Source organism: Palaemon carinicauda, chromosome 19 (assembly GCF_036898095.1).
Source record: "Palaemon carinicauda isolate YSFRI2023 chromosome 19, ASM3689809v2, whole genome shotgun sequence".
Lineage (NCBI taxonomy): Eukaryota > Metazoa > Arthropoda > Malacostraca > Decapoda > Palaemonidae > Palaemon > Palaemon carinicauda.
In genome coordinates, this window is record NC_090743.1 from 129,453,050 (window position 1) to 129,473,252 (window position 20,203).

General features: G+C 43.4%; 1 protein-coding gene across 3 annotated transcripts in view; it reads left to right on the forward strand.

Moving 5' to 3' along the window:
• Als2 (Amyotrophic lateral sclerosis 2) overlaps positions 1 to 20,203 on the forward strand; it is a 90,089-nt gene that overhangs the window by 65,284 nt on the left and 4,602 nt on the right. For all 3 annotated transcript variants that reach the window (XM_068393982.1, XM_068393984.1, XM_068393983.1), the window contains exons 19-24: positions 2,040 to 2,159; positions 2,636 to 2,748; positions 4,451 to 4,624; positions 13,201 to 13,372; positions 14,479 to 14,661; positions 15,492 to 15,585. In XM_068393982.1, the coding sequence (XP_068250083.1) occupies positions 2,040 to 2,159; positions 2,636 to 2,748; positions 4,451 to 4,624; positions 13,201 to 13,372; positions 14,479 to 14,661; positions 15,492 to 15,539 (810 nt within the window). In that variant the 3' untranslated portion in view covers positions 15,540 to 15,585. The remainder of the gene's footprint in view (positions 1 to 2,039; positions 2,160 to 2,635; positions 2,749 to 4,450; positions 4,625 to 13,200; positions 13,373 to 14,478; positions 14,662 to 15,491; positions 15,586 to 20,203) is intronic.

Here is a 20,203-nt window from a genome sequence, read left to right on the forward strand (position 1 = left end):
AGAAATTCCATACTTGTTAGTTAATGTCTTTGAAACATAGACATACCATATGCTGTACAGAAAAATTTTGGCCTAAGATAGGCCTAATCTGAATCCCATGCTAATGATTTCCAGCCACAAGTCAATAAATAGTTGGGTTTCATATTGAATAAATATCTAGTTATTACAAATGTCATTCTGCTTACTGTATTAAATGACATATTGTTTTATCACAGTATTTCTTTATCGTTGTTATTTTCAGTTGGATTTGTGTTTGTAAGTTGAATGTTGGGGACCTGTACCGTTGTCATGGATTAGCACGAGTGCGGCTATTGCAGTTAATAGACCAAGATCTAAATACTCTTGAGTTCTTTCACGTAATTCAAACCTTCGATGCTTAATAGGAATATGACCTCTAGCAAGGCTTGAACGGTCATTTGAACTATTAGTGAGGTACTGTAGTAGTAATAGTAGTAGCATGATCTCCACTTTCGCTTCAGCTGCTTGATATTATGTGCGTACTTCTCGACATCTTTGTTTGACTGTTTTAATCTTTTGCTTTTCCTTTCAAATTGAATTAATATCTTGCAGACTGCCGTATTTGTGAGAGATTCAGAAATTATACGGTGGATGGTTAAAATAGTGTCTCACTCACTACTCTTGGGGACTGTTTCGTAAGGTGTGCACTTATTTTTCATATCTATTGTAGGTAGGAAAGTGGCCAAGGCACCTGCCACCCTTTTAGATACTACCGCTAGAAAGTTATTGGGTCCTTTGACCAGCCAGACAGTACTACATTGGATTACTCTCTGGTTACAGCTCATTTCATCTTTGCCAATACATACACAGAATAGTCTGGCCTATTCTTTACACATTCTTCTCTTTCCTCATACACTTGAGAACACTGAAATCACCAAACAATTCTTCCTCTCTCAAGATGTTAACTACTGCAATGTAATTGTTCAGTGGCTACTTTCCTTTTGGTAAAGGTAGAAGAGACTCTTTAGGTATGGCAAGCAGCTTTTCTAGGAGAAGGATACTCCAAAATCAAACCAATGTTCTCTAGTGTGGGTAATGCCACAACCTCTATACCATGGTCTTCCACTTTGTCTTGGGTTAGAGCTCACTATTCTATCTCGATTCTCTTCTTTTTATTTTGAAGTTTTTTATCCTCTTGTTATTTTTAAGTTTTTATAGTTTATACATGAAAGATTAATTTAATGTTATTGTTCGTAAACTTCTCTTGTAGTTTTTCCTTATTTCCTTTCCCCACTGGGCTATTTTCCCTGTTGGATCCCATGGGCTTATAGCTTCCTGCTTTTCCAGCTAGGATTGTAGCTAGCAAGTAACAACAACAACAACAACAATAATAATAATAATAATCCATTCAAACCTGAGACCTTTTAAGTTTCACTGCCTGTTTCAACCATCCCAGAAATCTTAGTGAAGGTTATGTTACCAGTTACCAATAATACCTCTTTAAAAGTTTAAACGGTTGCTTTTGCCTCTTGGAAGTCATATTCCTATTGAAGGTTCCTAGTTTGTATTGTTTGGAAGAATACAAATTACTTTTGATTACCTTCACTAACGAAGTTGGAAGGAGGTTCTGTTTTACCCCATTTGTGTGTGTGTTTGTGAACAGCTTTCTGGCCACAATTATAATTGTAGAGTAATGACACTTGCAGGAATTAACTCATATCAAAAGCTGGAAAGGATTAAATTTTAGAAGGTCAAGGTCATGGTCGAGCAAAATGTCAAGTCACGTAATCAGTAATAAGTTTGGATATCGTTGTCACAGAGACTTCCAACTTGGTTCATATTCAAGTGTATAAAAATCCATGCCAATTAATACAGGTTAAGGTCAAAGGTCAAGGTCATGGTTGAACTAAAGGTCCAGAAATTATCTGCCGTGGTGGAGGTCTGCTCTCTACTGAGTCCCCCTCTAGTTTTTAATGTTTTACAAACAAATTTATCACAACAGACTGTTTCTAGAAATCCTTGGTGACTGAAAATGAATAATGCATCTTCTAGGTTAACTGACCATCTGTGTTTCATTGCAGGCCTTCGGTTGTAGACTCCATCCCCTCGGGCAGCTTTTACTCTCCTTGGTTGATGCCTTTAGGGCTACGTATGGAGGAGTTGTCGCTCATCCCCGCCTCCTTCCTTATGCAGTCCAAGAGGTGGGTCCTAGCGTTTTATGTGCATTTATTGAATATGATTTGTAACTAAAGGGGGTCTCTTATATTCAGAAGTTTTTAATTTGTTTGTTGGTTGGAATATCAAAGGATTTTCTTTTACTTCATTTATGTAGTTATGTCTGTTTTATAGATTGCTGGTATGGAATCTATCATTTATTCTTCTCAAACAGCTTGAGATATTAATTAGATTTAGCTGAATCTCATTTGGTTATACTCAGCCTACTGTCATCTAAAGCCATTGTTATTAAGATACTTTATATTTCACAACAGACAGAAGTGTTTTACTTTTTATACTTAAGACTGTTTGAATTTTGATGTGCTGGTTTTTTTTAGATGAAAATTGACATATATACAGCATAAGTTTTCCCTTTCATGACTTGGCACTTTGTTTGTATTTTGTCTTATACAGTATTATGAATTATATAATCTCATTTGATAAGGTATCCGTGTTCGCACAGGTTCACTCCTTCACGTCAAGGCTGTTTGAGATAGTTCGTGTCCTGTTCCCCAATCTCCCAGGCGAAAACGAAAATTTATTGCTCGAGTCAGAAAATGAAGATGAAGAAGATATGTAAGTAATTGTAGTACGAATCGTAAATGTTACGAGAAACGTCCGGGTGCAGAAGGTCCTCAACTTACAAACTTAATTGGTTCTGAGAAGATGTTTGTGAGTCGAGTTTTGTTGAATTTTGGCCTAGGGTAGGCCTAACCTGAATCCTATGCCTATAATTCCCAGCTACAAAAGTCAGCAAATAGTATGGTTTCATATGAAATAGATATCAGGTTATCACAAATGATGTTTTACTGTATTGAATGATATAATATTGTTTTATTAAAGTATTTCTTTATCTTATATTTGTTATTTTCAGTTGGATTTGTGTTTGCATCTCCGAATGTTTGTAAGTTGAATGTTTGTCAGTTGCGGACCTTCTGTATTCAAATTTTTTTGTCCCTGTGAAGATTTTGAGTTCCAAGGCCGAGACAATTTGTCAGGTAAAGGCTGGAGCTTTATTTTTTGTCATTATTCACTTTCTTGAAGTAGAATGAAGGCTCTTTAGCTTTCTCAGATAGCACAAACAACAAATTTAATGGAAATCCTATGAAGCTCACCACTACCAACCCATGAAAACTTTTAATACCCTGAATGGCTTTATTGTAGCCATCACTAATGTAGTCCACTGGTTGGGTCCTCTCTAGATTTTACTCTGAACTAAAACACTCTTTTTATTTACTTTCACATGCAAACAGTCAGCCAAAAGCTGAACATAAGAAGCACTGGTAATCTACCACATTTATCACAGCAATTGTTCAGCTCACACTGCTTCCCTAAACATATAATACAAAGAGAATGCATATCTTTATCACCTAGCATAAATAGTAAATCTAGAAGAAAACCTTCTTTGTTAATCTGCAGCTAAGTAACCCCTTAAAACATATTAAACTATTATTTGAATTCTCGGGTAGAATTATACGGCTTCTTAAGACTAGATTGACGAGAAGACCGAAAAGGCAGTTGGGTGAAAGGTTACCTAAGTTCATTTATAGCTATACGCTGCTGTCATATAAACTGAAAGGTTACTTACGAGTATATATACTTATTGCTATACACTGCCATAGATTTTAACCAGATAAGAAAAGCAACCCCCATTAACATCCGGCAAATATAGAAATACTGTAATATACTGTATATCATTATAGAAATTCTATTTTTATTTTGGTGATTTTATGAGATGCTTATGCATATTTCATCAGTTTAAAGTTATAAAAGTAGATACAGTATAGCAGTGTGAAGTTCTTTTACAGGTTATTGGATAGGTTTATTTTCTATACTGTTGACGATACTAGAGACACTGTCCCTTTTTCTCCAGCTGCATTACTTTCTTTTACCTTCATCCATTTTCTGTTGTCTTTCTAATTCTTTAGATTTATCTTGTTCGATTTTCAACTAGCCTTTGAAAGCAAAGTCTTCAGGTGACCCCATTGAAAAGGAAGTAGTGTAAGTCAGTGATTTCATTTAAACTTATAAACTATTTCCTAATAATAATTGGTCTGAAAAAATACACTTCAAAATATGGTATGCTATCTTATAGCCACCATGTTGATGTTAGGAAAATATGGCTGCATTGTAAATTGAAGAGTAGCAGTTGGAGTATTTCTCGATGTAGGTACAGATGTATTTTTTTTTTTTTTTAAATAGAAAAGATTAGTCCCATCTGAGTGGCATTTCAGAACTTCTACCATGTTCTCTATCATCTTTCGTCTGATTGTTTCAGAGTTGTGACGCCAGCTTACGTCATTCATCCATGGCTGCTACCTCATTTGTACTCACCACTGTCCACTTTGTACGTTTTGTATCACCAGCCAAAGGATGAAGAATACTGGCAGAGATTGCTTAAATGGAACAAGCAACCAGACACAGCTCTCATGACATTTTTGGGAGTTGATGTGTGAGTATTTTTTTTTTCTCTATTATAGAATTTATCTTAGACTGATATGTCTAGAGCCAAGAGAAGCAAGAGCTTACATGTCAGTGAATTGGCTATAATGCAGTTCATATTTATTCCTAAACATATACAAACCATCATTCTTTAAAAAGGAGTACGGTACAGTATGTCTTCAACGTAAGCTAAAATGGCCTTAGAATCTTTTAACAAGGTAGGTGCAGTAGATAGTGGGAGGTAGGCAGACTGTATCACGTCACTTTCGTATTTGGTAGCAGAGTGCAGATGTACTTATTGGCGCTCTCTTTACAGTTGGATCATTTGGTTTTTTACATGTGATAAGCCTTTGTTTTATTTAGCTTTAAGTTGTATGTAAAGGGCGATGGTTTATGTGTGTGTAGGGACAAATCACAAAGGATTTTTATAAGTGATTTGTATTTTTCCTAACCATACATGAGTCCCTTAACCCCTTCACTACAAGGCAATGGATCCATTACTCAATATATATACAAGATTTGTCAACATCAGATAAACATGCTCACTTACTCTATAATAACTTACATTTCCATGTTTATTTGTTTTACTGCTGATTACAGAATACATTTTTCAAAAGTTTGTTTTATTTTCTAAACAACCGAAATATATTTTCCTTTTATTGTGAAGTGATTATAGAATAATTTTCAGAAATTTGTTTTATATAATTTTCATTTAATTTAGTTCTGACATAAGGTTTGTTTGTTCTTCTATCATTCCACCTTGCATGTGACTGTCACTATGATCTGGATAATTCCTGTTTTTGATATTTCACAGGCTTGGAAATAAAGACTCCGATTGTAAGAACATGACATACTGCGTAGAATGTCAAATGGAAAAATGACAGTAGGCTAAATTTTATTTTTGAAAACAATACTAATATGGAATATATATTAAGATATGAAGATGATATTTTGTAGAAATGATTGGTGAGAAAAAAGAATAAAATAGAAAAAAACAAATCTTGTTATGTGTCGACAACTTGCATTTCTGGTAAAACTTTTTGGTGACGTTGTGGGTGGGACTGGAATCAGAGGCGGAGAATGCTACATAGTACTTTCTGTGTGATTTGAACATGTATGCCAACAAAGAAATACACTAAAATGGATCTTACATAACCATTAATAAGTACTAGAATTTCAGGTATTTCAATTAATGGTGGGGTGAGATGTGAGGGATCCCCACGTTTCTAAGCTGGGGGTGTCAGGAGTGGTTTGAGTAATGCCTCAGGTAGGGATTGTTGCCATTGGCTAGAGAGAGTGGTGTGGTTCGATATGGTAACATAAAAACAGACTAAAATAGCATAAAAGCAGTCTAGAATAGCTCTTACACAATCAGAAATAAAAGCTAGAATCCCAAAGAGTGTGTTGGTTGGCTGAAGAAAGAAGGAATGAGGGCTGATATTAGGGAGAGGAGGAGATTTTCGTGAAATTTCCTGAGTGTGAACTGTGTTTGATATACAACCATGTGCTATACTCCTTTGTATGATATAGCAGGTATACGAGTAATTTTAATTTCCGTATGGGTTATATTTATACATGATGCATCCGGATGTCATTGTCTGTATCACCAGGCAAGTTTATGATGTATAAAGACGACATCGTAACAAAGGAGTTAAGTTACACTTCCCCCCTCAACCACTCTACTCAGTGCTTGAGCTAAAGATAAAGAATGATGTGATACAGTCTGGCAGGTGCGTGGCTCCCCCCCCACTTGCAGTATATCCTGCCAACCACCACACCTACCTTGTTAAAGATTCAGTGGGAGTCCCAGCTAGCAGTGAAGTCATATTGTACTCCTATTTAAAGAATTCATGTTTGTATACAGTAATTAAGAAAAATACAATTGTTCCAACACGGTTACTTACCTAGAATTACCTTCTTAGGAGTTACTGGTTAACTCTACCTAACTGACCAGCTTTTTGTATAGTTTACTCTCTTCCCGTTTTCTACGGGGTCAACCTCTGGCAGTGTGGTACGTGCCCTGAGGCGACCCGGGGTCGGGCAGCGTGGCTAGCTCAGGTCGAATCGCCAGTGAGTTTCTGGTCGCGACGTGATCAACATTTCGCCGCGCTCTCTCTTACCTTGTGCGACCCTTTGTGTCCCCCGATCCTTTGTGCTTACCGCGTATTACCCACGTGTTTCCATTTCACTTTCCCTTTACATCCTTGTGTCTCTTAGTGTGTTAGCTTTGCGTTATGGAGCATCCTCGTCGTTTCCCTGGGCCTATGGCTGGAAAGTCTTGCGGGGCTTTCCTTTCCAAGCCTGAGGTTGATCCCCACTCCTTGTGCTCCACGTGTTGGGGGAAAGCGTGTTCCCCTACCTCTACGTGCCCGGAGTGTGCTAATTGGACTGAGATCCAGTGGGTGCTCTTTGGGACGAAGAAGAAGAAGGCAGCTAAGAAGTCGCCTAAGGACTCCAGCATATCTTCGCCTGTGGTTTCGCCAGACGTCTCGGCAGACCGTAGCGCCCGTCCTTCTTCCCCTACCCAGCGTAGGGGACGAGGTAAGTCCATTGCGGGGAAGAGGCCCATTGCCCTTCCCCGAGAGTCTGATATTCCTGTGGGGGAAGTGTCCAGTGTGGGGCAGGCATGTGTGGGGCCTGAGTGTAGTGCGGAAGTGTGGGTAGGAGGCGAGGGCCTGGTGCCCGCAGGTCCCGTCTCCTCGGAAGATCCTATGTGGGGTAGACCTAGTGTAGATACTTCCCTTGCCTCGTGGCGTGTTTCAGGTCCGTCAACCGCCGAGGGAGACACGGAAAAAGGTAGTTCGTCGTCTTCGGACCCCACCACGTGGGTGGCCCCTAGGACTCCCTTCAGGTCTCCCGTTAGAGGAGAAGAGGATGTGGAGCAATGGCTCTGTAAAGGGCTCGCGCGGTCCCCTCCGGCTCCCTCGGCTACGCTACCCCCCGTGTTTCTGCAACCTCCCACACCTGAGAAACGACGAGAATTTCCCCCCGCAGTCTTGGACGTGTCGGGCGGTCAGAGAGCTTCGTCCTCATCCTCGTCATCGTCGTCGTCATCAGACTCTTCTTCTTCTTCGTCGTCAGAGGACGAGGACAGGAACCTTAGCAAGAGGAAGAGGGAGAAATCCCGCAAGAAGAAGAAGTCTCGTTCCCGCTCGAGGCATGGTAAGAAAAGGTCGAAGTCCTCTAAAAAGAAAGCGAAGAGGAGTAAGTCCAAGAACTGGGTGAATTTCACAGTGCCCCGGAGCGAGCTGTTTAGGTTTACCACAGCCGCGGCCGCTTCCGGGTGGCTCCCTAGAGCCTCGCCTTCTGTGTCTCATCCTCCTATCTCCTCCTTCGGACCAGCCGCCCGGCAAGAGGGGTCAAACCGGGACCCCCGTGTAGTGTCTAACTCAATGGTAGCCTCCGCCCCTATTTCCCTTAGGAAGGATATAAGGAGTATGAAGGAAGGCTTAACGTCGACCACGGGCACCTTGGAGGCCTTCCTTAAGCACCAAGGGCGCCCGTCGGTCCGCATGGATCCCCCATCCACGGAGCCCCCTGTGGAACAAGGTACTCCCATGACGGATGCCTTAGTCCCCACGGGGCAGCCCATACCACTGGCAGGCTCGTCGGGCGTTGGTACTCCCATGACGGATGCCTTCATACCCACGGGGCAGCCCATACCACTGGCAGGCTCGTCGGGCGTTGCCTTTCCCACCGTCACGGCGTACCCCCGTACGGAGGAACTGGTGACGGAAGACCTGGTTGAAGGAGGGGAGTGCTCGTCTGACGACATCTCCTCCTACCGTAAGGTTCTGGCCCTAATTCAGAGGCATCACCGTTTGGATGAACCCAAGCCCTCAGCTGCAAAGGCCGTACTATCCGGACTGTCCAGGATGATCGACAGCCCGGTACAACAAAAGCCCTCTTTGTCTCTCCCTCTCGCTCAAGACGTGAAGTTGGGGATGGAGCAGATAGATGAGTAATTAGCAGGACTGGCAGAGGCCCCCAAAAGCCAGAGTTCCTCCAAGCTTCTTCCGGGCCTGAAATCCCAGAAACGTTTTTACGTTCCTGAAGGGCATCGCGGTGGTCCCCGTGCGGTAGAAGCAGCGGTGACCGCGCTGAACCAGGGAGCCTCGGAAGACAGGGCCTCCACTGCCCCCGTGTGCTTTTCCCCGTCAGAAGCCTCTATGATGGAGGACATGGCACAGGACCTGGTCTACATGTCCTCCTGGTTAGATTGGTGGTCTTGCGCTTTGGTGGGGTTTCAGGCATCCCACGACCTCTCCCTCCCAGACAATCAGGCCATGCTGAGGGATCTTGTTAGTTCTGGAGGCAAGGCCTTTAAGTTTTTATCATCCCAGTCTCTGTCGGTGGCTACGAACTGGGTCCTGAGGAAAAAGGGTAACGGTACTGAGCAAACTGGTGTGGAAGTTGCCATACAGAGAAGCGAGGAGGCTGAGGAATTCCTCTGTGTGGGGGAATGACATTTTCCCCATCAATTTGGTGGAAAATACAATGGAGAAGGTGAGGAAAGTGAGAGAAGCGGATCCTAGGCCCCCCTATGAGGAATCCATGTTTAGAAGGTCCTCAACGGACGTCCCTCACTCCTCACAGGCCACACCCTTGCTCCTTGGCTTCAAGCCTCGCAGCAGCCCACCCGTAGGGCCACCGCAGGCCCTCAGTCAGCCTACAGACCCTCCTACGGTAACGCTAGGAGAGGTAGATCTGGCCGCTCCTCCAGAAGAAGGTAGGAAGAGAGGCCCCCTACTCCTTCAGGAGCCCCTACGGATGCCTCAGACATTTTTGGCAAGCATGGCGGGATCTCGGTGCGTATCCCTGGACGGTGACAGTCCTGAAAGAGGGCTACAGACTCCCTTTCCTAGAAGAGCCTCCCCCTCTCATCCCAGCCCAGAGGGCCAATTGGCTGGTTCCAAAGGACCCCTTGAAGAGGTCGGCACTACAAGAGGAAGTAGCGTCCAGGATCGACAAGGGAGCTTTGGAGACAGTGGAGAACCCCGGCCCGGGTTTCTTCAGCAGTCTCTTCCTTGTGGAGAAATCGACAGGAGGGTGGAGGCCGGTCATAGATCTCTCAGCCCTCAACAAGTTTGTCTCAAAGACGGACTTCAAAATGGATACTCCCAAGACAGTGCTAGCAGCCTTGAGGGAGGGGGATTTCCTCATGTCTCTCGACCTCAAGGATGCCTATTTTCAAATCCCCGTGCACCCCTCCAGCAGGAAGTTCCTCAGAATCAAGTGGGAGTCCAGTGTCCTGCAGCTCAAAACCCTGTGCTTCGGCCTCTCGACGGCCCCGCAAGTGTTCACGAGAGTGTTCGCCACGATCTCGGCATGGGCACACGAGAAAGGCATACGTCTACTCAGGTACCTGGACGACTGGTTGCTTCTTTCTGCCTCAAGGGAACAACTGAAGGAGCAAGGCGTTATGTTGTTTGACCTCTGCAAGGTGTTAGGGATCACGGTCAACCTAGGAAAGTCCCAGCTAGTCCCCAGCACCAGAATGACTTACTTGGGGATGGTCCTGGACACCCGGTTAGTAAGGGCCTTCCCCTCAGAGGAGAGGTTAGCCAACCTAGAACGTATCCTTCAACCCTTCCTGACGGGACAACCCAGGAGGGCCAAGGACTGGCAGAAGTTACTGGGTCATCTGGTTTCGCTGGAGAAATTAGTACCGCAAGGGAGACTCAGGCTCCGCCCGGTACAGTGGAATCTGAAGGAGTCGTGGACCCAAGGTAAGGAGCCCCACAAAATAGTCCCAGTCCTCCCGAAGACGAGAGAGACCCTTCTTTGGTGGAACATCAGGTCGAACACAGAGAAGGGAATGCCCTTTGCCCCCGATCCCCCGGAGATGCTGTTGTTCACGGACGCATCGAAGGAGGGTTGGGGAGCACACCTGCTAGGAAAATCGACAGAAGGGCAGTGGTCCAGCGAGGAGGCGTCTCTCCATATAAACATCCCGGAGATGATAGCGGTTCTGAGGGCGTGTCGACAGTTCGTACACTTCCTGCGAGGAAACACTGTGGCGTTAATGTGCGACAACGCCACAGTAGTGGCGTATGTAAAGAAACAGGGAGGCATGAAGTCAAGGGTCCTATGCGCCCTAGCCACGGAACTGTTAGAGTGGGCTACAGAAGAAGGGATAGAACTGACGGCAAGGTTCATTCCAGGAAAGAGGAACGTGATGGCCGACGGCCTCAGCAGGGCGGGTCAAGTGATAGGTTCGGAGTGGACCCTACACCCGGAGGTAGCTTGAGCAGTCATCCTAATATGGGGCTCCCCAGTGATAGACTTATTCGCCACTCGTCTGAATGCTCAACTCCCCGTGTTTTGTTCTCCAATCACAGACCCATCAGCAGCGTTCGAGGATGCCTTCCAACACCCCTGGGACAGTCTCGATGTGTACGCCTTCCCTCCCTTCAGTTTGATCAAGCAAGTGTTGAACAGAGTGAGAGTGTCGTCTGGTTCGCAGACCTAAAGGAATTAGCTCTTCGTCCTCCTTGGCCGCTTCCAAACAGGCCAGACCTCCTGCGTCAACCTCACTTTCACAGGTGGCACGAAAACCCTCGATCCCTCCGCCTTCACGCGTGGAGGTTATCAAGAAGCTCCTGAAGAAAGAAGGATACCCATCGAGAACCGCGGCAAGGATGTCGCGTTATCTACGGCGTTCCTCGGCGGTAGTCTACCAGGCAAAGTGGGCAGTCTTCCTGAAGTGGTGTGCGTCCAAGAACATCAGGCCCTTAGGGGCGTCGATCCAGGACATTGCAGACTTTCTGGTGTACCTGAGAGACGACGTGGGTTCGTCCATTCCGGCCATCAAAGGAGTTCGGGCAGCCCTAGGTCAAGTCTTCCTCCGTAGGGGCATTGACTTGGGAGCCTCAAAGCACATCTCTATGCTCATCCGCAGTTTTGAACAATCATGTCCCCCCCAGGAGGTACGGGTTCCGCAGTGGGACTTAGCAAGAGTTCTCAAAGTTCTGTCAACGCCGCCCTTCGAACCTCTCAGGGACGTACTAGACAGAGAACTCACCCTTAAAACAGCTTTTCTTTTAGCCCTGGCCTCGGCGAAGAGAGTTAGGGAGTTACACGGTCTCTCTTACGAGGTCTCACACTCCAAAGGATGGAGGGAAGTTATCTCTAGGTTCGTCCCTAGTTTTGTGGCGAAAATGCAGAACCCAGCGTGTTGGGATTCTCGGTTCGAGGGTTTTTCAGTGCCAGCCATCCCTCGATCCGACAACCCGAAGGATCTACTCTTATGGGACTGCAAAATTCCGCCCTCAGATCAAAAATTTATTCATCTCAACAGGCCGGGTGAAGAAGCCGGTCTCGAAGAACTCTATCTCTTTCTGGCTTCGACAGGTGATAAGGAGGGCCTACGAGGCTTCTGGGACTCCTTTCCCAGGAAAACCAAGGCCACATGATATTAGAGGTCTGAGCACCTCCCTGGCTTTCAAGAAAAACATGGCTGTGGGTAAGATCCTGAAGGCTGGGACCTGGTCTAGACAGTCCACCTTCACGGAACACTATCTCAAAGATTGTACGAGAAAATCCTTGGACAGGTTTTCCATTGGCCCAATCATTTCGGCCCTTCAAGAGATCTAAGGTCATAGCCCCAGGGTAACCGGGGGTGTTAATGCCAAGAGACACTAGTTCCTTCCTTAACCTTACCCCCCCTTTCCTTCCTTCCCCGGACTGTCCGGGCCAGGAAGATGTTGAAAAGACCTTAGTCACTTAAAGGAACACCCTTCAAGAGGACGTATCGGAGTTGGTTTTGAAAAGGTAAGCCATTTGGACACTAAGTGAGTTTTTTGGATAGTTTCCCCTACTTTTCGTGCTGTTTTCTAGTGGTCGTGGAACCAAGACCTCCTTAGAGGTTCTCTCTCTCGCGTGCCTCCCCGTCGAATTTTGATCCCTGCAGGACACTCCCACCTCCTAAAGTGTAAGTCTCCTAAGAAGGTAGTTCTAGGTAAGTAACCGTGTTGGAACAAATCACAAATTTTTAAGTAATTTGTATTTTTCCTAACATACTTACCTAGAACTACCTTCGAGTTATGGCCCACCCATCATTCCCCGAGAACCTGCAGGATCGAGTTATACCTGTTCCAACGAAACTTACTGGCAATTCGACCTGAGCTAGCACGCTGCCCGACCCCGGGTCGCCTCAGGGCACGTACCACACTGCCAGAGGTTGACCCCGTAGAAAACAGGAAGAGGGTAAACTAAACAAAAAGCTGGTCGGTTAGGTAGAGTTAACCAGTAACTCCTAAGAAGGTAGTTCTAGGTAAGTATGTTAGGAAAAATACAAATTACTTAAAAATTTGTGATATTACCTTAAAATCCTTGATATTAAATTGAATAAATTATATAGGTTTTGTCAGTACTATATATTTCATTGTGAGAAGTGTGTGGTATTTGTACATTAAAAAGTAAATAATATTCCTATCTGATTCTTTAAAATTCAGGTCTTGAGTAATTCAATGGTTTATTTAAAATTTTGATTTATTAATCTTTATCAATTTTGAATGTAGAATTTCCTCCATTGTCAGTTCCCTTTTTGCATAATTCACTTACAAGGTTCCTCTACCCAAACAGGAAATTCTGGTTACCTGAAGGGACTAGCCTGATAGAATCCAGTAGAACCATAGGCACCATGAAGGACCAACACTTTACCGAAGCCATAGAAACTTTGCAGATGCTTTCTACGTCGTTCAGCCCACGAGACAAGCTAAATCTCATTCATCGCACTTTTCAGCAAGTTAGCAAAGTGAGTGTGCTTGATTCGACGTAGATGACTTGAGTTTATGGAGAAGGATTTGAGTTTATGTAGAAGGTTTTTATTTTTAAGTTAAAAAGTAATACAAAGGCACAAGTAGCAAAAAAGATCCATAGATGTGTATTAAAAGGATAGAGACAGGTTTTATTCATTCGTGCACCTTTTTTTCATCAGAAGCACAATATGTCTCTGTTAACTTCTCTTTTAATTCTTTTCTGGGCAATAGTTTTTATTTAATTCTTTGTTTTCGAAGTATTTAGATAGGTTGTCTGTTTTATTCTTTACTGGATTACATATTTTCATTAAAATATTAGTTGATTTTCATAGCGAAATCAATAATTGAGAAAATAAATATCATCAAATTACAACAACCGAAACAACCCATGATGCACGAAATGACGTTATCTCACATGAAAGTGATGTTATTGTACACGAAATAACATTGTCGTAGGTGAAATGATATTATCGTCCACGAAATAACATTATTGTACACGAAATGATGATACAGTATTATACAGTACTCTAAATGACATCGTCATGCGCAGAATGATATTATCGTCCACGAAATGACATTATTGTACACGGAATGACGATATCCTACACGAAATGACGTCATCGTACACGAGATGACGTTATCGTACACGAGATGACGTTATCGTACACGAAATGTTGTTTTCGTATGTGAAATCAATGTTGTACATGAAATGACGTTATCTTACACTAAATGATGTTATTGTATACAAAATGACATTGCCATGCATGAAATGATATAGTCTACGAATTGACATTATTTTACTTGAAATGACGTTATCGTACACGAAATATTATCACACATGAAATGACGTTATTGTACATGAAATGATATTACAGTATTTTTTATGAAATGGTGTTATAGTATTGTACAGGACATAATGCTATCCTACACCAAATGATGTTATCACGAATAAAATTATTTTATCATACACAAAATGGTGTTATTATACATGACGTGGTTATATCGTACACGAAAAGATGTTATTGTACACAAAATTATGTTATCGCACATCGCACACGAAACGGTGCTATCGTACACAAAGTTATGTTATCGTTCTTTTCAGGCGGTGATGACAAAATTAGGCAGCAATTACCTGTGGAGTATGGACGACCTGTTCCCCGTATTCCAGTATGTTGTTGTAAGGTCGCGCATCCAGCACCTGGGAGCTGAGATTCAACTCATAGACGATTTATTAGACCCTCACATGCAACATGGAGAACTTGGAATCATGTTCACGACATTGCGAGTAAGTGTTGGGAAACTACGTTATTTTCTTTGTTGGGTTACCGCTATGCCTTGTGTGTTTTACTTATTTATATATTAGGCTGCTTTTCATACCTATATTTCATACTTTACCTTCCATTTAAAAATATCTAAGACAGCTATAACTATAGTAGTATATTGCATTAAGTGCTTTTTAAATACAAAGACAAAATCTTTGTTCTTGAAACTAATCGAGATGTTGCCAACTGCTCTCATTCCACCATGACATGTATAGAGATTTCAAGGTACTTAGGTTCTTTGCAAGGAGTTATTGTGACAGTCAATAATTTGCATTTTGTTATCAGTCATAGCAGTGTGCCTTGTGCCCAATCTGTATTGGTTTTTTCTCTAAATTTCATCTTTTTTCAAAGCTTTGGACTAGGATAAAAAATATTTGAAGAGAAAAATGTAGTAGTTATTTATTTTGAAAAATAGAACATTAAAATCCAAAATGTAATCCATTAAGTAGATGCTCCAATGATTTTTACAATTATTTGATATTTTGTTACTGCTAACTGTGCTGTAATAACTTCTCTAAAATTTCTCAGTCATCCCACAGAGGGTCCCTACACACAGTTGGCTTTTGACTGGGTTTAGTTGAATAACCGCAGGTTTTTCCTGTGGTTCTTTTGTCTGCCTTTCTCCGAACTCAACTTTTCACCTATTTGTTTTGTACTATTCCTGTTTAAATAAACAACTTGAATACTTTTTACCTCGCACAAGCAAACAGATATTTTGAGATTCTGAGTAGTTACCTCTCATGAGGTTACTTTGCAATTATAACAAAAATAACCCAAGAGTTTCTTTTTCCAGGCGTGCTACTATCAAATCCAGAACGAAAAAGTGAGCCACATGCTGTGATATTGAGTGATTGGTGGCATTGTGTGATAATTATTTAAAGTAAATTGTGAGTATCTTTCATGTCTATTTTCTATAAGTTCCCACACGAGTACAAACCATTGTCCTTTGGTGAAATCAGCAAAGCTTCAATAGCAGTATAAACTATTAATGAGGTAGTTATAGTTGCTGGTTGGGAGGAGGGTAGGTCCTGCACATTTGCCAGGTATTATTATTATTATTATTACTTGCTGAGCTAAAACCCTAGTTGGAAAAGCTGGATGCTATAAGCCCAGGGGCTGCAACAGGGAAAATAGCCCAGTGAGGAAAGGAAAATAAAGGAAAATTAAATATTTAAAAAAAGTAACTTTAGAATAATCTCCTATATAAACTATTAAAACTTTAACAAAACAGGAGGAAGAGAAATGAGATAGAATAGTATACTCGAGTGTACCCTCAAGCAAGAGAACTCTAACCCAAGACAGTGGAAGACCATAGTACAGAGGCTATGGCACTACCTAAGACTAAAGAACAATGGTTTGATTTTGGAGTGTCCGCCAAGAAGAGCTGTTTTCCATAGCTAAAGAGTCTCTTCTACCCTTACCAAAAGGAAAGTGGTAGAGTAACCTTTACATTAACTTTATCTGCAGGTCAATACTGATGTATTACTTTACTCTCTCTTAATCTGGCTTTATTAATCTTTTGTTTTTCTTTCATATTGAATTAATGGTCTTGCAGATTTTCCTTTGTTGGATATTGATTGAAGAAGCCAAGGATGTGATAACTGTAATTTTTGGACAATTTTCTGTTGTACAACATTGTTCCTGTTCGGCTGGATGTTTATTGTTGCTTTATCCAATGTGAACCTAAGGAAGTTGGTTTTTCTTAGACATTGCTGGTGCTCCTATGGAGGGAAAAGATCTGCTGCTTCCAAATGTGAAAAGGAAGGTCGCTGCTTTTCTTAGCTCTTTCAATTTCTTCCCTACCCCAGATAGGCATTAGGAATGTAATGCCTTGTTATTATCATTTTTATTATTACTAGCTCAGCTACAACCCTGGTTGAAAAATAGGAAGCTATAAGCCCAAGGGCTCCAATAGGGAAAGTATCCCAGTTAGGCTAGGAACTAAGGAAACAGATAGACTAGTGTACCCTCAAGCAAGAGAGAACTCTACGCCAAGATAGTGGAAGACCATGGTACAGAAGCTATGGCACTACCCAGGACTAGATGACAATGGTTTGATTTTGCAACATCTACAGGCTCACATTGCAAGGAGGTTGGCAGGAGGCATGACTTTCGCTCCCCCACCGGACCGAAGTGCAATGGCATTTCCTGGGTTAGTAAACCAGCCAGGCTTGGTTAAAGGGATGTCCTTCCGAAGGATGAGTCTCCCATTAAAGGACAATGTTTTATATTTGTGTTTTTATAGTTTATATATGAAAGATCTAATTTAATGTTGTTACTGTCTTGGCATAATTTATTTTTATTCTTTATTACTTCTCTTGAAGTTTTTTTATTTCCTTGTTTCCTTTCCTCATTGGGCTATTTTTCCCTGTTGGAGCCCTTGGGCTTATAGCCTCTTGCTTTTCCAATTAGGGTTGTAGCTTAGCTTGTAATAATAATAATAGGAAAAAATCACAGATTTTAAAAGTAGTTTTTTCTAACTATATTAAACTGAATCCTTTAAATTACACTGCTCACCTTGACTACCCTGCAAGTCTTATGTTAATGTCCAAATGCAGGTTGCTCTTCCTGGTGAGAAGGAGAGCAACTATAACCCTCTATAACCTACTATAACCCACCAGCAACTATAACTACCTCGTTAAAAGTTTAAATGGCCATTCCAACTTCTGGAAAGTCATGCTCGTATTAAAGGACAAAGGTTTGTATAATTAGGAAAAATAGAAAAAATACCTTTCAGATTTTGTGATTTTCTTTGTCCATTTTTCCTTCTCTACTAGATTAGTGTGAGATATTTTGTAAGTTTAATTTTCAAGACAATCTCTCTCTCTCTCTCTCTCAAAAAAATTTAGTCATGAACTAAGTAATTTTCCTTTGTTCCCATACTAACAAACCTTCCATTATTTATGTGGATTATCGTTCAGTGTAGGTGGAAGGTGGCCATTAAACTTTACTTGCCAGGTGGCAACCCTGCCTAACTGCTCGAGCTGGTAGGCTGGTGGTGGCTGGGGTGTACCCACCCTCCTGTATCTATACTCTCACAGCAGTGAGACATCACCTTTTCTTTTGGGCTCGGCAGAGGTCGGACGTGTCCTCTCTCTCCCTGACTGTCAATGGACTTTTTGATTTTGCTTTCTCTTTTCAGTTGTGCATGTTCTCTATACGATCGCCTCCATGCGAACGTGTCCAGGGCTTGAGGGTGCCGCGTGCGGTCGTGTACTTTCATGTCTTCGTTGGAGACCAACCTGCACTCTCTCTGTCCTTCGTGCAGAGGGTATCACTGCGAGCAGTGTTCGCCCTGCGCAGAGTGTAGCGAGTGGCCTGCCTCCCAATGGGAGAAATTTGAGTGGCACAGGAAGAAGGCGAAGCCCGATCTTTCTCCCTCGGGTGAGGAAAGAGCGTTCTTCATCTTCACGCACCCCCAAATCTCTTTCTAAAGCTCCTTCTCGCTTGTGCTCTTCCGAGGGACAATCAAATAGGAGGGGAGACCGGCTAACTCCTTGGCAACCCTGGGGTACTGGGGGTAGTTGTTGCTTCCCCCCAGTGGAGCAACTTCTCCTCCAGCCGCTGGCAAGCCATTCTCCCTTTTAGATTGGTTTCGGGTGTGGTCGTCCTTAGGGATTTCGGGACCCCCTTTGAAGGAGGAGCTGTAGCACCTTCTTCAGTGTGGTGCCAGGAGGACCCTTCTCCGGAGCCGTCGACATCTCACTCTCTGGGACTGTGCGAAGTTCATCTTTCGCCCTCTGCTGGACCTTCCACGCGTGGACGAGGTGATAGCTCTCGTTCGCCTCTCCAACGGTCCCCTACTGACAACGAACCCCCTCTCCATCCTGGGACCTCGTCGTCCCCTAACCTTCAACCTTTTGTTTCTCCCCACAGGAACCCACAGGTTGCAGGTGTAGATCTTCCAGGGACCAGCTCTCCTACCACCAGCAGTGCTAAAGAACGAGCATTGCCATTGCCTCGCCGTTCTGGACTCTTCCCCTGATCGCCGTTCGCGACGATCGGAAGATCTTATGGATCATGGGTCATCATGATCCGAGTGCTCTTCTTCTAGGAGGCGCTCACGCATTAGAGCCTTGAGATCATGAGACCGCAGGTCTCAACGCTGTCCTCGGAGGCGTTCCTCTCCATGAGGACGAGTCTCGCGATCGCGTTCTACACGATCATGAGCAAAGTCTAGACCTAGATCCAGACGCTCATGTTCTAGATCTTTGCGATCTAGATCACGAGAACGGCGCTCGCGAGGACAACGTTCTCGTTCACGAGGGCAGCGTTTATGCTCGCAAGGGTACTGTTCACGAGAATGACGTTCATGTTCGTGAGGCTGACGCTCTTGTTCGTGAGATAGGCATTCCCGACATTCAAGGTGTTCTCGAATGGGAGCGTCACGAACATCTCTTTCACGATCACGAACCGTGTGTTCGCGATCAAGGTCTAGATGTTCCTCCTCTAGAGGTAGAGGTAGGTGCAGTCCATCAGCGCGTAGCCCTTCAACCAGACCTTCTTCCAAATGACCTCGGACCTGACCTGATGATGAGAATGACCATTCCTCAAACAAGCGTCCAGCTAAACCTCAAGTGCCTTTCACCACCTGGGGAGTCTTAGCAAAGCGTTCGCTTACGCGACGCTTGGAAACGTGTCCCACTGTGACATGTTCTCCAACTAGAGTAGTTCTACTCAGAGGCCTCCTCTGCCGACTTCTTCGGGCGTAGGTGCTTCTCTGGGGCAGCAGGAAGGCGTTAGACCTTCTTCTTCCTGTGTGGCTTTTAGTGCCCCCGTTGCGAGCACTTCTGCTCGTGAATCTCGCCCAGACTAACACCTCTGTTTGTTAGTTCAGGGAAAGTTAAGAGGAGGATCACCAAAAACACAGTTTCCTCCTGGTTTCGCTCCCGATCCTCCTCAGGCTCGTCGACCTAGAGCCCATGACATCAGGGGAATCAGCACTTCCCTGGCATTCAGACGCAACTTCTCTGTGTTGCATGTTCTTTAAGCGGGCGTGTGGAAGAGACATACCACCTTCACAGCCCATTATTTAAAAGATGTGACCCACAGGAGACTCCATACGTTAACTATCGGTCCTGTGATGGCTGCTCAACAAGTGGTTCAAGATACCTCAGGCTCCTTGATGGACAAATAGCAATTGGTTGAGGGCATTGGTTACCTGGGTTAAGAATGGGATGAAGGAAAAGAATGTCTGAATGTCTGACTTTTCTTTCTTCTTCTTCCCCTCCCTTGGGGTACAGCACCATGGGTCCCTCTGCAAGCTGGCTTCATTCTCTGCAGGTAATTATCACTTCCCTTGTGTAGCCTTGTATAAGTTATAAAATTGTTATACTGTCCATGTCCCCATTGCTTTCTGCGAGGGAGCAGTGATATACATCTTGTTTTCCTATATGAACTCAGAAGGTGATCATACAAGACAACAACCTCTAATTACACTGCATTGCACAGGCCGCTAGTATACTCTCTTTGTATATTTCAGTGAGGTGTCAAAGTTTTCCCTAG